Source organism: Fukomys damarensis, unplaced genomic scaffold, assembly GCF_012274545.1.
Source record: "Fukomys damarensis isolate Sample0158 unplaced genomic scaffold, DMR_v1.0_HiC HiC_scaffold_16, whole genome shotgun sequence".
NCBI lineage: Eukaryota > Metazoa > Chordata > Mammalia > Rodentia > Bathyergidae > Fukomys > Fukomys damarensis.
Window position 1 is genome coordinate 99,175,363 of NW_022900928.1, and position 17,814 is coordinate 99,193,176.

General features: G+C 37.1%; 1 protein-coding gene across 12 annotated transcripts in view; it reads left to right on the forward strand.

Moving 5' to 3' along the window:
* Positions 1-17,814, forward strand: part of Dgki (diacylglycerol kinase iota) — a 441,978-nt gene that overhangs the window by 207,334 nt on the left and 216,830 nt on the right. For 11 of the 12 annotated variants that reach the window (XM_019208591.2, XM_033764527.1, XM_033764526.1 and 8 more), the window contains 2 exons: positions 5,465-5,536; positions 9,050-9,166. In XM_019208591.2, coding sequence (XP_019064136.1) covers positions 9,074-9,166 — 93 coding nt within the window. In that variant the 5' untranslated portion in view covers positions 5,465-5,536; positions 9,050-9,073. The remainder of the gene's footprint in view (positions 1-5,464; positions 5,537-9,049; positions 9,167-17,814) is intronic. The other variant, XM_033764524.1, reaches the window with a different exon arrangement.

Sequence of the window (17,814 nt, forward strand, 5' to 3'; positions counted from 1 at the left end):
AAAATGTACCAATAAACTCAATAAAATTAAAAAAAAATCAGGATGGTTATAAAAATGTGAAATATAAATATCATGACTATTGGAAAGATACCCAGCAGAGGGAAGGCTGGGTCAAATGGAGCCTCTAGTCACAGCTCTTTTTTTTTTTTATTGAGTTTATTGGTACAATCTTGGAATACAGTACAGTTACATTCATCATTGGGATCCTGTACCTTCACATGAGAAGTCTTGATTCTCATTTTTTCCCTCTGTCTCTGCCCTCCCTTCACCCCCTCCTCCCCTCCCCATTTATAAACACTTTATTTCCATTTTTTCATTTTCTCATATTTTTCCTCTCCCTTATTACCTTTCCCCACCCTTCTCACTTTCCCTACACCTTTAACCCTTTACTTCCTATTACACATTATTAATTATCTCATTAGGATCTTGTGTACCATTATAGTTTTTCACACCAGAGAAACTATTCGGTATTTTCAGCTCTTTGAAGTATCTCCATATTGATTTCCATAGTGGTTGCACCAGTGATATATGCACACCTATGTTTATAGTGGCACAGTTTGTAATAGCTAAAACTTGGAAACAGCCCATTTGCCCATCAGTTGGAAACTGGATAAAGAAGATGTGGTTTTTCTATAAAATGGAATATTACTCAGCCATAAAGAATGAGAAATTAGATTCATTCATAGGAAAATGGATACATATTGAGGCTATACTCCTAAGTGAAAAAAATAAGTCACACATGTGTAAATACTGAATAGTTTCTCTGGTGTGAATAAACTATCATAGTACATAAGATCCTAATGATATAATGGACAATGTGACATAGGAAGGAAGGGGCTAAAGGTGTAGGGAAAGTGGGAAGGGTAGGAGAAAGGTAATAAGGGAAAAGAAAAAAAATATGGGAAAATGAAAAAATGGAAATGCAGTGTTTGTAAAGGGGGAGGGCAGAGGGGTGAAGGGAGGGCAGGGACAAGGGGAAAAAATGAGAACCAAGACTGGGCATGTAAAGGTACAAGATCCCAATAATGAATGTAACTGTACTGTATCCCTAAAACGTACCAATAAACTCAATGAGAGAAAAAAATATCATGACTAAATGTAGTTAACATGTAAAATAAAGTATGAGTCATAGCCATCATTGGAGGTATCTGTCTTAGTTCTGGCCTGAGGTTAAACTGTCTGCTTGCACGAACTCATCTGTTTCTGAAATGAAATCAACCTGGAAATCACTTCTTAGTCTCTTCATGTGGTCTGACACACTTGTGATAATAGTATGAACTTGTAGGGAGAACCCTGTGCTGTAATATTTTACTTTTTCCTCCAGAAAACTCAATTTATGATCTGTGGTTTGTGGGAGGTACTTAGGTAGAGGTGTGCAAAAAGTAGAAACTATGTAAGGATGATAAGACAGATCAGCTATGAGTAACAATTGTAAATATCAACAACTCAGGATGCACTTGAGGGAGAACCTGTTATTCTGTACGTGCTAGTCAGTGATACACCAGGATTGAGAGTCTATATCAGTAATGGTGAACCTTTCAGAGCTTTCAGTGTTAACAGTGTGCTGCAGCACGTGTGCCATAGGTTGTTCATCATGGGTCTGTACGGATAATATTAGCATTCACAAATTGCAATCTTTAATCAGCACCAAAAGTATGCTATAATTAATCCAACTAGACATGAATTTCAGTTTTTCAAAGATAATTCTGATAAAGTAATTGTAAATCCACATAATGTGAATTGCTTTCAGGAGTCACAAGAACATTGTTTACTATGATTCAATTTTAAAAACATTATGACAATCCAATTTAGATTAATTCATTTACATTTTGAAAATCTTAAATGTTTATAAAAATTTATCTTAAGACCCACAAATTCAGGATAGAAAATTTAGAAATTTTAGGTAAATTAGGTTTTTTAATGAATAAATAAACCATAGTCTTCTCAAAACTAGAATATTTAACTAACAGTTTTTTACTCTGCCTCAAAATTGAGGAAAAGGCATCCTATCATATTATACTGATTACCATGGATCCACAATGCTCAGTAAGGGTACAAATATCAGTGAAAACCTGGCCGGAATAGTTTGTTAAAGGAAAAAGTTAATTTTATATATATATATATATTAAGAAAGGAGTACTCACTTTGGTAGCACATATACTAAAATTGGAAGAAAGGGGTTGTTAATTCCTGGTGGCTTTGCTAACTAAAGATTGAAGCTTGCACTCAATTAGTCCACAGTCTATAATCAGTTAACTCTAATGCTTTTTTAAAAAATAAAAGAGTTTTCAATCAGGTGGGTATAGTTGCCATACCCAGGTAACTAGAAAGTTTTGTTTAACCTACCAGCTGTAGCTGGTTGAAAGCTGCTGTATGTTTGTAAATGAGGAGGGCGGGGAGGAGGGGGTGAAGGGAGAGCAGGAACAAGGGGAAAAAATGAGAACCAAGACCTGTCATGTAAAGGTACAAGATCCCAATAATGAGTGCCACTGTACTGTATACCTAAAATGTACAAATAAACTCAATGAGGAAAAAAAAAAGAATGCAACTAATTTGAAATCTTCTAGCAAAGTCCTGTTCAAAGTGGAAAAATTTCCCTTTACTTTACTGTTTACTAAGTCACCATGATATTTATATTACATGAGATACAATTAAGAGTGATATAAAAATTTTATTTTACAGCTTCAATCTTATTTTGCCAGAAATTATGAACTTTACATCTCAACTTATGATAAGCATTAGATATGAAATATAAAATGTATGAGTATACATTTGTATATATTTTTATAAGTCATAGGGAGCATTTGAGCTAAGATGCTTGAAATTATTTTTTTCAGATAAATATTAATGGAAGAAAATTGATGAGTCTTACAATTCATTTGGATTTTCCATTTGCAGCACTTTGTGAGCTTTGGTCACACTGATGGATACAGAAAGGCTTATTTCGTTTAAAATTTCTAGCCACATGTATCAACTCTTACGTTGGGTAGACCTAAATTAGGGAATTAGCCTGTGATCAAGAGATTACCCCACATCAAGCCCCAGTTGTATACAGAAACAGTGAACTAATTTCAGCTCATTTCATGTACTGTCCTTGTCTCTGGTTTCCTCCAAGGCTATAAAGCTGAGTCCATTTGGTACATGCCCTACATTGCAGAAGAAAGAGAGGCAACAGAGCTTTAGCTGTTCAGAACAAATCTTGTTTAAACTTTTTCCCAAAGGCTCAATTTGATTGAAAAATAAACCCACAGAACCAAAAAAAAATAATAATAATAACCTTATCACTCTGAGTTCTTGATATTTTAAATTCTGAAGTCAGTTAGATTCAAAGCATCTGACCTAACATCCCCATTTTCCTCTTTGATAGTGCTGAACAAAATAGCCCTTAAAAATCACGTCATTTGATATTCAGTGGGGGTGTCTGTTAGTACCATAATAGCAGATGGGGGCCAGCATTTAAACATGGATTATCAGGGATCTGGTTCTTTTTGCTGTTTTGTGCAAGCCTGGCCAGAACCTCCCCATAGCAGGTGGTCTGTGGGAACTCAGTGCACGAGGGCTCTGAGGAAGTTCTATTTATGTCTCTCTATTAGATAATAGCTCTGAAGCCATGATCACTGTGACTCTGCCAGACTAGAATCCAAAACAAAGCACAGAGATGATTACCATCAGGCCTGTTTCCAAGAGGCCTGCCGCAATCCTGCACAAGCACCATGCCCAATGCCCCAGTTGTGATTGGCCTTGTTGTTTGTTTCTGGTATCAGCCTGGCTGTCACTGCCACAGTGGACCGCATCTGCTTCCTCCATGAAGCCTGTCGGCCAATATTTATTGGGTGGCACAGCTGAATACATAGAGTGCCCGTAAGACCACATTTGACACTAGCCTTTCTCAGCAAGGTGAAGTTCTTGTTGATAGATTTTAGCAATAAAATACTCTTTTTCTGTATACTTACAATGTGATGTCATAGACCCCTTAAATATATTGCCACATTTGATGAATATAAGAACCTGGTGGTGTAGAGAGGTTACTATCACTATCCCCATTTTGAAATGAAGGGAGAAGTTAGAAGAATAAAGTGATTGGTCTAAGATCACCCAGCCAATAAGAAGCTATCTGTCCTCGGCTTCTTTCGACATGCCACCTCTCATGTATAAGTTGATGGAATGGTGTTTGAGCAAGAGCAGTAACAAACATATGGACATCAAAACTACCCAGCACTTTTCAGCCATTGTGTGTCTCAGAAGCAATCCTCTGCTGGGGAGAAGGTGCGATCATGGACAAAAGGAGGCATAACAGTGTCCATCACTTAGAGGAGAGGCGTCACTTAGTGTCCAAGAGACTCTGATATTAAGAAGTCTTGTTCAGGGAAGTGATTATTTAAGTGTGGGACAAAAGAGAAGGATTAGAGGTTGAATCGTAGGGCATAGATGACTAAACTCAATTCTAAGCTGATATCCATCTGCAGCAGACTGAGTGACTAAAAGAGAACTAGGGTGGGTATTGGGGAAATAAAAGAGGAGGGAGATCAAAGAGGAGCAATCCCAAATAGCATGTCAAGTGTTGTGGACATGTGGGGATTGTGGATACTGCCAGTGCTTCTGGGGCATTATTTCATAATATATTAATTGACTTTTAACCTAAAGTTATCTATAAGCATTAAGCAAGACTTATTTAGCCAGAAAACATTTCTGTTTTCTTTTGACCTCCTTACCTAAGCCCTATTTTAAGACTTTTTGTCACCGCATTTGTTTGGGTTTTGATTTTACAGATGGAGGGAAATGGCCCAGGTTTAGGGAGAAAAATCTTTGAGCATTACTGTAAACTTCTGTTTGGTAATTACTTAGGCAACCCACAGCAGCTAAAAGCACCTCTTCCATTAGTGATGGAAGAGTCACTTTGTTCATCTAAGAGGATTGTTTCTACCGTTCTCATTGCTGTTTGCTTTTAAAGAATATGAATTAAAAGCTGCTTATTTAGAGCAGACATCCCCAACGGATTATGAAAGCCGAATTTCCCACTACACTCTTGGACAGCTCCCAGATCCTAACTTCTAGGTACGGTCTCTCTGATACTCAGTTTCTCTCTGTCTGAGTTCTTAATTACTGAAATTGTATAGAGCATCTGAAATACATGACAATTATTCTATAGAGCTAAGGGTTTCCTTTGTATTGAAAACTATATCAGAAATACATATATAAAAGAAAGGTTTTTTTTCCATGTGGCTGACTTGGAGATTTTAGTGGCATAGGAAATACCAATGCCTTCTCTCACACTTTGGATGGTTCAGAAGTAAAAAATCATCACATGGCAGAAGGTGGAGAGCATAGCTCGGAATGTGACACTTGAAGTTCTGGTTACCATAGTGATGGCTAACAGTTTTATTGAACTTCTGTGTTGGGGGGCAAATACTTGCTGTGATTGAGGTGGTTTTAAAATTTTCTGTCTCTTGTCCTAATATCCCAGGGTTTCCAGCAAAAGTTCTCCTTCCACAGTAAAGAAATTGTGGCTATCAGCTGTTCCTGGTGCAAGCAGGCGGTAAGTTTGGGACAAAATAAAAAGAAAAGTGAGCTCACATGAGATCAGAACAGACTTTTGTCAATGCTTAAGTTCCTGTCTGCAGATAGAAAGTTATGCTAATCGAATCTGTTCCTTTTCTCAACTCAGTTCCTTGAGGAAGAAAGATAGTAAAGCTATAGAATACTAGAATGTATGATCTGGGAAACATTCTAGAGATACATTCAACCCTTCTTTTGGATATATTGAAGCCTAGGATGAAAGACTAGAAAATCCTCCTCTGGGACTGAATCAAGGGCTTCTCACTCCTATATTCTATTCATTTCCTCTCCACTAAACTGTTGAGAAATCCTCCTGTGGTGGGAAGGGGCAAATTTAGGACAAGGCAATAGGCACCATGAGAGATCTCTGTAGCATAGGTGGCTAGGCCTCCTGGGTCTTCTGGTTTTTATGTGAGTGACTTTTTTTGTTTGTTTGTTTGAGTCAGGGTCTCTCTGTGTAGTTCAGGCCAGCGTTGAACTCCTTATATAGCCTAGCCTGGCCTTGAACTTGTGGTAATCCTCTTGCTTTAGCCTCCTGAGTGTGAGATTACACCCAGTTTGAGTGACTTTATTGGGCTAAATGTGAAGAGAGCTGCTTGTTTCCTTCTCTAGGTTTGTGTGGTGGTATAGTTGTTCTTATACTAAATGAAATGTAGTTTTGGTAAATAATGTCACCCAGCCCCAAATATAGCTATGACTTATTTTAATAAATAAGATTTTATTGGAACACAGCCATGCCTAAATTATTCATATATTACCCATGCTTGTTTTGCATTTATGGATTATCTACGGCTACATTTTTGCCCCATTGGGTGAATGGAGTGATTGCAACATAGATGAATGGACTCACAAGTTTAAAATAATTACTATGAAATCTTCTTAGAAAATGTTTGCTGACCTCTGCTTTTCTGAATGCTCATGTGACTTGGGACATATCACCCCTTCCTTGCATAGAGGACCTGAAGACAAAGGGCTGTAGTGTTTCTGCTAGGTTAAGAGTTTACATGTAACCACATCCCTCCACAAAAAACAAAAGAAAACAAAACAAAAAAACAGATTGAACTTGCTTCACACTCCAGCAACATTTTGTTTCAAACGTCACAAAATGATACTTTGGTCATCAAAACCATTTATGACAATTTCATTGTAATAATCTCACTAATTTTCTTTGGCTGGCCTCACATGCCAGAAGAACCTTCTGTAACTATGAAGCTTTGTGCTTGCGGTGTTGCCATCCTGGCACATTTTGTGTTCTTGGCATTTCCTCTCCCTTTCAGTTCCTTGTCACATACGTGACCTTTGTGTGCTCAGGAGCATATCCTAAGCTCTAGTGAACTCTGTCTCGATGACTATATTTCCACCAGTGGGAGAAGGAGCTGATTTGGTGTCTGAGTCCCTAATGCCATCCGACGTGCTAGCACCTTGACCTGATGAGACCCCACTTAGAGGGCAGCATCATGCCAGGTGTGTTCAGATAGGCTGCATCTCCGTGTAGCTGTCAGGATGGGGTGAGATGGGTTATCCGGGATTGGTTACTATGGAAACACCCTCACTTTAAGGTAAACGTGTGTGCTCTCTTTATTAATCTGTAGTCCAACTGAATCGATAAAGACTGAACTTACACTTGCCCATTGGTCAGTTCCACATATCTTTGCATTTCTCAACTTTCCCACATTATAGAAGGTGATTTTGCAAGGAGTATAAATACGAAATATTTTGACTCATGTTACAGTGCAAAATAGATTGCGTATTTTACAGTGTTGGTAATCCCTCCAAGGATATTTGATGTCAGACAAACCAGCAAGTGACACTCCATGGTAGAGGACAAAGAACCCTGGGCTGAGAGCTGGAGTTCCTGTAGTTAGGTCCTGCTGCCATCATTTAAAAGCTTACAATCTTGAATTTACCTCTTATTCCATACATTAGTCCAACTATAAGTTGAGAGATCTGAATAATACAATCACAGAGATCCTTACTATTTTAGAAATATAGTGGTCATGTATCTGAGGGTTTATTTCACTTGCTAAAAAACATAAAGAAGGCATTGAAATAATAATTCTCTGGTATATTTAATTGTTTGCAGATCACAAATAGCTGGTAGCAGGGATGGTTATTAATTACTTTATCACTTAGTATTTTGTATTTAATTGGCTGATTAGGCATGGAATCAGCAGATATTGAAGATATGCAGACATGAAGACAAAGTCTCTCTGATGTTTTGCAATAAAATTAGAGTGGCTATATTTGCCAGTTTTCCTGAGACAGTTCTAATTATTGTCTGTTGCTCCAGCATTATTATCAGTGATCCCTTTCATTCTTAAATTTCTCTACTTTGGGGATTTTGTTCAGTTGTGCTGCACCTGTCTAGCAAGTGTTAGCTCTTGAGTTCAATCCCTGGTACTGAGAAAAAAAATGAATTAGTGCATAATAAGTTACATCTATTCATTTTAAAAATAGTTCCAATTAAGATGATAAATTATGTGGCCATAATAAGTATGATTCAAATAGAAACTGTTGTTTAATCTTTAAAAAAATCATTGTGTTTAAATTTTAGTCCCCTAATTATTGCATAATGTTGAATTTATATTTATTGGAAAATAAATGTTACAGCACATCCTTGTGGATTATTGTCAAAAGAGGATTGAAAATGTGATTGGCCTAAGGTCACCAGTTCCAGCTTTGCACAGTTGGGGTATCCAGTTAAGCCCCTCATGCTGAGTTATTGTTATGATCATTAGTTTACATTTACTTCCTTCCTTCCTTTCAAAAACAAAAAATACTTTAGGTTTGCCAAGTATAATAGGGCCACTGTACTTTTAAGAGGTTTAGAAGAACTCACAGAAGAAATTTCTTTGTACTTTGTTACCTCTGGGATTAACGACTTCCAGCAGAGACATCCTGTTTCTTTCTTGGCATCTCTAAACTGAAGGACAGCCTGGGAGGATTTACATCTCAGACAGAAAACAAGACAGGCAGAGAGCAGGCATTGCCTTTCTGCTTTTCTTTATTTTTTTTTCCTCCACATTGTTCTTTTTATTTTATTTATTTTTTTGTGGTACCGGGGATTGAACTCAAGACCTTGCACTTGAGAGACAGTTGTGGTGCCACTGAGCTAAATCCCTGGCCCTCCACATTATTCTTACTCATCTGAGTTTCTGACTAACGTAAGGTCAAGGGAAACATTTGTGTTCAAAGTAAGGATTACTAGAACCTTCCAAGACTCTAACATCTTCATGAAAATGTCCTACTAGTGGGTTAGAAAATTTTAACAGGCCTTGTCCTGCTAGGTTGATTTCTTGTTAACCACTGTGGTAAGTTTTTATGCTGGCATGAATTGGGAATCTGGTCTCCAGGTACCTGGGGCTAGTTGGATGATGGCGAGAAGCATGTGTCCTTAGAGTATGCATGTGTGCATGCACAAGGCAAGTGTGTACTTGCTCCTTTTCACTGCAGTTCTGGCCAGAATTGCTCATTAGCCTGTTTTTCTCTTCAGTTTCACAATAAGGTGACCTGCTTCATGCTGCATCACATTGAGGAACCCTGCTCCCTGGGGGCCCATGCTGCTGTTATTGTCCCACCCACGTGGATCATTAAGGTGAAGAAACCTCAGGTAACTGCCAGGACCTTCATGCTGCAGGCTGGTGCAGAGAAAAATCAACTATTGCTATTTGCTTTTCTTCCCTTGACTAGATTTTGGGTTCCTGCAACTTCGGTTCACATCCCATAGGTCCCATGTTGGCTTCCAGTTTCATTGCGTTGACCCATTACTTACTATTTCGGACTCTCTCAAGGGAACAGCAGCCCCACCCTCCTGAAGGCAGCGTTCCTGTGCAAGAATGTCTCCTCCCCATCATTTGCTAACCATATTCTCTTTGACAGCAGCTCGCCTGAATTTCACTGAGTGCCATTGGAAGGTACCGCTGGATCTTCTGCCACTCTCTGCTTTTCCAGCCTAGGCATTCCTGGGGGATCAGGTGAAGGGTGCCTGTGCCAGCTTTATGTTTTGGTTAAGATTTCTGCCACTTCCAACTGGAAAGGCAGACTCTGAGGCATGACCTTCTTACACACACAAGGCCTGCCTAGAGAACAACAGTCTTTGTTTAAGGCAAAGTAGAATTTGTTCTCTTAGCACCTACTCTCATTGTGTATTCTTCTCAACGTTCTTTCCATCCTGAGGAGTCTTGGCTTCATTGTGCTGGGAACCATGGTAGTTTCTGAACAAGGTCATCCTCTGCAACAGAAAATGTTTCTTCCTTACACTGTACATCGCAGAGAGTGAGCCCCAGGCTAAGGGATGGTAGACTTTTAGTGCTACAAGGGGAGAGAGAGAGAGAGAGAGAGAGAGAGAGAGAGAGACTGCACTTCCCCTAGAATGCAGGGAGTCCTATGGAATGTAATACTGCATCTTTAGAAGATGTGGTGGTCCCACTTCCTGTGATCTTCAAAGTCATTGTGCAATTTTATTTTCATTGATTTAGTTTTATTTAAAAACTAATGTATCAGGGATACTGTTTTGCTCTGTGTTTTATGTGAAGTGCAGTCCCTATTGATGAGTAAATATTTAGGAGTAACTTTCCCAAGTCATAATCCATGGAAGCCTCTGGGAGAGTTTTTCCAGAAGCAAGTACACTATATGCATGTTTAAAAGTGGGGAGTCAGGTCTTTCACTTTACATTTTGGAATCAAATGCCAAGATATGTTAAATAAGTTGCCCAAGCAAATTATATGTACATACTGCTGTCTGAGATTCGAGTGTGATGAATTCCAATTTTTATTTTTAAATCTCTTTAACACATCTACTTCTTTGTTTTCATTTTTCCTGTGACTTACTGACCTCTTTGAGGCTTCATATCATATATTAATTCAGTTACATAAACATCTTTTTGTTGAGTGCATCAGAAAATCTTCTAGATATTGTGACACAATATAGGATCCTTGCTCTGAAGACCTCTGGAGTTACCTTAAGTGTTGACGGAGCTTCAGGAGGAGGTGGATTTTATTTGTTTTTTAAAAACATGGGTGGGAATTAGGTCACTGAAGAAGGAAAAGAGTAGCAAGCCTAAGCAAAGGCACTGTTGTCCAAAATTGCATACATGACAGAGGGAGACTAGCAGTAAAAGGTATGAAGAGATGCTTCTAGGGGAAGAGTAGGAGGCTGCTAAGGACTGACTTTGGAGGCATTGTGATATGCATGGACTTTATTCTGAGGAGTGGGCTTCTTTATATGCAAAGGAGTAAAAGTAAAAATAGTATCTTAGATGGAAAAACTAGTAAAAGTGTGTGTGTGGGATAACTTAGTAGTATGGGGTTTTGAAAGACTTGAAATAGAACAGTTAGGAAAAATCAGACGATAAGTCCACTCAGCAGAGAAATGTTAAGTATACTTTCCTAAAATTAAAAAAAAAAGTTACAGAAATTTTCATCAAAATAAAAGTGTTCTGTTGAATTTTTCTGTAACAATGAATTTTTCTGCCATTCTTGTTTCATTTATTTTCTGCCACACCACATTTTCTCATTCTTTTGATTGAAATTTTTTTGAGATTCAAGCACATCTGTGAGAAATAATATAGAAGAATCCCTTGTACCCTTGATAGACTGTCCCTTCACCATTAGATCTGGCAGTACAATATCACTACTAGGGTGCTGGACAGCTCCCTCCCCACCAGGACACCTCACCAGGACCTTTTCGTAACCACATTCATTTTTCTTCTAGCCTTACCCATCTACCTCATCTTCCTGGAAAAAGAACTCCTTCACTTTGTTTTCTTTTGCAAGAGTATTTTAAAGCAGATCTTAGCATGGAATTTAATCTATAAATATTTCATTTCTTTATATTTTTAAAAGGTAATGATATACCTTTACTTTACCCATCAAAATGAATTATTCTTTAAAATTTTGTTGACTGTTCCCAACTATCTTTCTTACAGTTAAATTTCTCAAATCAAAATCCCAAGTCTCAAACTGCCTTTCGTTGACTATACCTTAAGTCTATTTTAAATTTATCATACCTTCTCAAATTTTTCATGTCATATATATGTTGAATAATTTGGGTCACTTCTGCTGTAGAACTTGCTATAGCTTGATTTTGTCTGATTGCTGGCATAGTATGTTTTAAAATGATTTTTCTTATTGTTGACATTTCATGTAAGCTAGTATTTATACATAGTGACTCAGATTCAGGTTTAACTTTGGTAAAAGGAATGCATGGGCATTGCTGTGTATTTATATGTGTTCCCATCAAAGGAGCATAACATTGAGGTGTTTCACTATTAGTGATGTCATAGGATTGGGAACCATCATCCTAATCCATCTTTCATGGTCTTTTACCTATTATGTTGTCCATTAAACAATGCTTCCAAAATCTTTTATTTCATAATAGTAGCCAAAGGATTATTTTCCATTGTTTATTTTTTCTCCTTTTTTAGTGATGATTTTTCTATAAAGAAATCTTTCTCTTATTACTAACAAATATGTGGCAAATGTTTGAGCAATCACTTTTATTAGTTAGTTTTCATAATATGTTGATGACTTAGCAACATTTAAGACTTGTTGTGTTTGTTTTTGCAGAGTATCATTATAGACCTACACAGTTCTTATGTAGATGATGCACATGCACGTACACACACATGCACACAGTGTTTTTCCATCTGTTGTCATTATTCTTCTTATATTCAGTTTCCTTCATCTTTGCTCAGTCAGTTCTCTTCTGAGTGTCTTCTATCTCTTACCATGAATTGGGAAGTTTTTGGTAGCTTTCTTGGATTCACAACTGACATCATGCCCATAATCATCTTATGTATTTCATATTCATACATGGAATCATCAATTTCTGTAAAGAATCTTGCTTATTTTTAATAGGAGATGATATTTACAGTTTAAAGTCTGAAAGGAAGAGTCCGAATTTGTTACTCAGAATTCATTTCTTCCTTCTGTGATTTGGAAGATTATGAAAATAAGAATGACAGCTAACATTCATCAGATGCATCATATATATTAGAAAATACTTATCATCATAGTACCCTATAAACAGGTGTCCTTTTATTCCAACTCTATGATTAAGGAAGTGAGGCATAGAGAAGTCAAATACATCGCCCAACAACACCATATACTTATTAAATAATTTGAGATAGGTTGGAAACTAGGAATAGTGATTTTGGAAATCAGTTTCTTAATGACTGCCTTACTGGATTACTGAATCAAATATTTTTAAACATTTTGATGGTCTCTCTTGCTGTAGTCTCCAAAGCTGTTATGCAAGTTAATCAATGAACTATATTCTATTGAAAAACTAGTATGTAATGAGTAGGGGGAAGGACAGTGTAAGTGTTTAAGAGCTCTAGCTTTGGAGGCCACATTGCCTAGGTCCTTAACCTTGCTCTGTCAGTTATTAATTTATGTAACACTGAACAATTTAAGCCCTTTAGCTTCAGTTTATTGTACTCAAAATGTAAATCATATCAGTACCTAATTCATAGTAGACATAGAACCATATGTCGTTCATTATAAATGCTCACTCAATAAAGGTTACCTCTTATTATCTTCTCTTGACTTTGAGGAGGACAGGGTATTAAAGTGAAGACATAGGACATGTGATCAAAATGTACCATGAATGCTTAACATTTAAAATATTTCAATAAATGATACTTTCCCATTAATTCCTTCAAAATCCTCCCCCCATTATAAACACACATATCATTCTTATTACTTCCTGAAGTAGCTCTGGAAGTCCTCTTTTGTGAGTGTCGTTAGTTGTGTCGTTATATGCCTAGATGTCCTGAGTTGATTCAAAATGTTTACCTTTCAAGATCCTTTGGACGTTGTGGAAGAGCCAGAAGTCACATGATGCCAGATTCGATGATGTTTGCAGATAATTATGTTTGCACTAGTCTGCCTTTCTGCTGAATGTCACATCAGAAGCATTTACCTTATTTTCAGTTATGTGGTACAAAGATACTTAAAAAAGAGTTTCCAGAGCTATTTCAGAAAGTGGCAAGAATGATTGGATGAATTTGATCAAAGCAAAGATGAGCATTTTGAGGGGAATTAATGGCTGTGTCTCTTTACAGAAATAATTTTTTAATTTTATAATTTTATAAATTATGTTTTGATCACACCTTGTGTGTCTTCACTTTGACACTATGTACTCAATTTGTCTTTTACTTTTCTGTAATACATTTTTAAGTAAACATTCACTGTATATATTTTGATCATACCACAATAAATGAAAATATTGTATATAGGTCTATATGTAGGTCTGTACAGAAGTTATTAATCTCTGAGACATTAGTATTGAAATGAAAAAGGATGATAAGAGGATGAGATTTCCAGTGGAGAACATACAAAGAAAGAAGAGTAAGGGCTGAGGCCTCGGATCTGCTGTGTTCCCAGAGTGCTTTGAGGTGTAACTGTTGTGTTTCACACTGCAGTGGAATTGCATGTTGCCTATTTTATGGAAAAGGTCAACACCTTTTCATTTGTTGAATACAGAATGGAAGAATATTGGGCTCTCATCTACATGCAGAAAGTGAAAGAAGAGAATCATGCAAAATAGGAGAACTATGATAGATAGTTTTATTCTTAAAAGTGGAAAGAAAAATAGAGTGGCCATCATTGCTGAATTGTATAGATATTAAAAAATAATAGATATTAATGAAATCATTGGGATAGGCATAAGATGATGCTTGATAATCAAAATTATCGTGTGTCAAGTGTGGGCCACAGGTAGCAAGTTATAAGCAATGCCTTGGAGACAGTTATATCACATAATTCATTTTAGAGATTTGTAAGAATATTTAAAAAGGATTTGGAAATTTGATAGAGAATAACTGCAAAATATTTTCCAACTTTGATGTTTCACATGTATACTACATATCTATATATAGTTATACAATATCACAAAGCTTCAAAAATAAATGATAAGGAAAATATTAATTGAATTAAATAAATATTTGTTTGATTATCCACATTAAAAGAACTGCTATATATTGGCTTGGCGTGGTGGCACATGCCTGTAATTCCAGCACTCGGGAGGCTGAGGCAGGAGGATCACTGTGAGTTTGAGACCAGCCTAGGCTACATAGTGAGTTCCAGATCAGTCTCAACTATGTAGTAAGACACTGCCTCAAAAAGTAAAAGAAAACAAAACAAAAGAACTGCTATGTGCAAGGTGAGGATCAAATGTGAATCAGATGTGATGTGTTTCCACAAAGAATATGCTACTTACTCCCCAGGAGAATATGTTTACTTTTCAATCATAGGACAGAGTCTTTGTGGGAAGAAGAGTTCTTTCTGGAAGAAGAATTTGGCCATCTTTAGTAACAGAATGCCTCTTGCTGTCTCAGAAGGGTTATCATTTTGATTAGTGTGTATCTGGAAAGATACACATAGAACGGGAACATGTAGGTTCAGCCATGTTCGTTCAGTAAAAAGCTATGTGGCCAAGGTGGAGATTTTGTTGCCTAAGGTTTTGAAGTACGGTGGAAATGTGAAGTGGGTGGGAGCAATTTCAGTCATGAATATCAAGGTAAGCAAATGGCAAATATTCCATTCATGCTTGGCCTTGAAAAATGTGGAAAGAATTGGAATATATTGAGAACAGTTAAGATGAGTTGTCAGATAAAGTCACCAATATTTGGATGTTTGTGTGTAAGCAAATGACTCCAGAGAAGAGAAGTAAAGAAATTCACTTTGATTTTACAGTAGTCCTCCCCTTATTCACAGGGATTGCATTCCAAGATATTCCACAAATGGCTGAAATCATGGACAGAACATGATCCTTATATGTACTGCTTATTTTTATATACATCCCTGTGGTAAATGAATAAGGGGCCTATTGTATAATGTTCAGGAAAAGTGGTTTGTAAAGACCTGAAATTACACTCTGTATTTTCCTTGTCTGTTAAAACACAGCTGACTCTGAATGGATAATGACTCCTTGAGCAGCTGTAGAGTTGGGAGCTGTGTGAAGGACTGGCTGTGAGGGAAATGGGAGCGCCATGGATGGTTTTATCACCACATCGCTTAGAGAAGGGAAGAATTTGCCAGAGGTTAAAAGACAATGACTTTAAGGAAATCAAATGAAAAATCACATTTTTCGAGTAAGGCCGGAATCTCTTCAAATATTTGAATTTCAAGTCGTATTTAAAGGTGCAGATGTCAGTGCTTCTTCTCTGGACTGAAAATATTGGAGCATGGTCTTTTAGTTGGATTAATAATGTTAGGGATGTTCAAAGACCAGTGCACATGCTTGGAGCTGATGGACCAAGATCGGAGTCATGTGAAGGTTTTGTAAGGTCAATTTATAGAGGAAAGTTGAAAAAGTTTCTTTGAAATGATGTCCATCCTGAGACAAGAAATTGTTTAAAGAAAATATTTTTGCACTTTACTTTTCCAAAATGTCACTGTTTTATAACCTTCCCATTAATCTCCAATGAAAGAATATACAATGGACCCTCATCCCTTTTCCCGAATAGAGCCCACTGGTACTTCAGAGGACTGACTTGGATCAATATATCCTCTTAAATATGAAGAGTTTATTTTTATATGTTTGAAGCAAAACATTTATTGGTATATTATAGATACACACAATGGTAACACTCATCACAGGGAATTTACACCTATGCATGATATATCCTGCCTCCCCCCCATGCTCCTCCCCTATATGCAAAAGCTTTGTTTCCATTTTCCTTCTATTTTCCTTGTCCCTTCTTTTTCTCCCCTTTTCCCCTCCCTTGTTCCCTTTCCCATTTAAATATTTTCTTCCCATTTCCCAATATCTATTATACATTTTAGAAAAGGGCGAAATACTAGAATTCCATGCTCTGCTTGCCTTGACGGTTTGTGTTGAGAAGTCTACTGTGACTCCGGTGGGCTTTTCTTTGTATGTGATTTGTTTCTTTTCTCTAAGTGCTTCAGTGGAGTTTTTAATCTCCTGGAAATCTGTTTGCATCTGTTTCATGGATTCCATTTGTTTCCTATGTTGGGATTCCATCATGTTTCTCGGCTCCTGTATTTTTTTTATCTGTGTCTTCTCTAGATTTATTAATCATGTCTGGCACTATGGGCACAATCTCTGGTTGTTTTTGAGAAGTTATTTTGGATTTCATTTTTTCCAGATCCATTTTCGTTGCCTGTTCTGGGAGTTCAGGTAGTTGAGTATCAGATTGTTCCATCTCGTTGACCTTTGGGATTGACTTAAGTGATCTGGAAATCTGGTTTTGAGACTTATGTGTCTTCTTATTTCAACAGATGCAGTCTCTTGTGCCTTTGTTGAGGCAACTTTTTGCTCACCCAGTGGTCTTTAATTCTCAGGAAGCCACTGAGTGCCATTTTCTCTGCTACTCACCAGTGCACCAATTCCTGGGTTCAAAATGGTGGCCTTCTAGCCACTGGGATCAGGGTAGGACCCTGGCTAGATCTGCCTGCAACTTGGTACCCACTGGGGTACCACATTACCACACACTGGGATTGCCTCAATATTGTTTTAATTTGCATCTCTTTTCTCCTGAATGACCAGTGTTGTTGAACACTTTTTCATATATATGTTTGCTGTTTTTACTTCTTCATCTGAGAAGTCGCTATAATTTTTGGGTTGGATTTTTAAATTTGGCAGATCTGATTTTTTTTAGTTATCTATATTTTATAGAAAATAGTCCTTTGTCTGAGGAATAGCTAGCAGTTTTTCCCCCACACTGTGGGTTTCTCTTCACTCTTGGTGAATTCTCTTGCTGTACAAAAGCTTGTTAATAAGGGGAGATTAACAGCATTTCTGTACATGAATCACAAATTCACTGAGAGAGAAATTAGAGATACTTTTCAAATAGGGAGTATCCAAAGAAATGAAATATGTAGTAATCGGACTAATGAAGGAAGTGAAAGACCTTTATATGCACAACTACAGTACTCTGAAAAAGGAATCAAAGAGGATGTTAGGAAATGGAAATATATTCCTTGTTCTTGGGTAGGAAGAACCAATATGGTGAAAATGGCCATACTTCCAAAATTGTTATAAAGATTTAATGCAATTCTGATCAAAATTCCATGAACATATCTCACAGATTTAGAAAAAAAATCCTAAGGTTTATTTGGAAACAAAAGAGACCTAGAATAGCAAAGGCAATTCTGAGCAACAAAGGCAAGGCAGGGAGCATCACAATCCCTGACTTGAAATTATACTACAGAGCTACTGTGATAAAACAGCAATTTACTGACAAAAACCAAACCAAACAAAACCAAAAAAAAAAAAAAAAAAAACCCCCC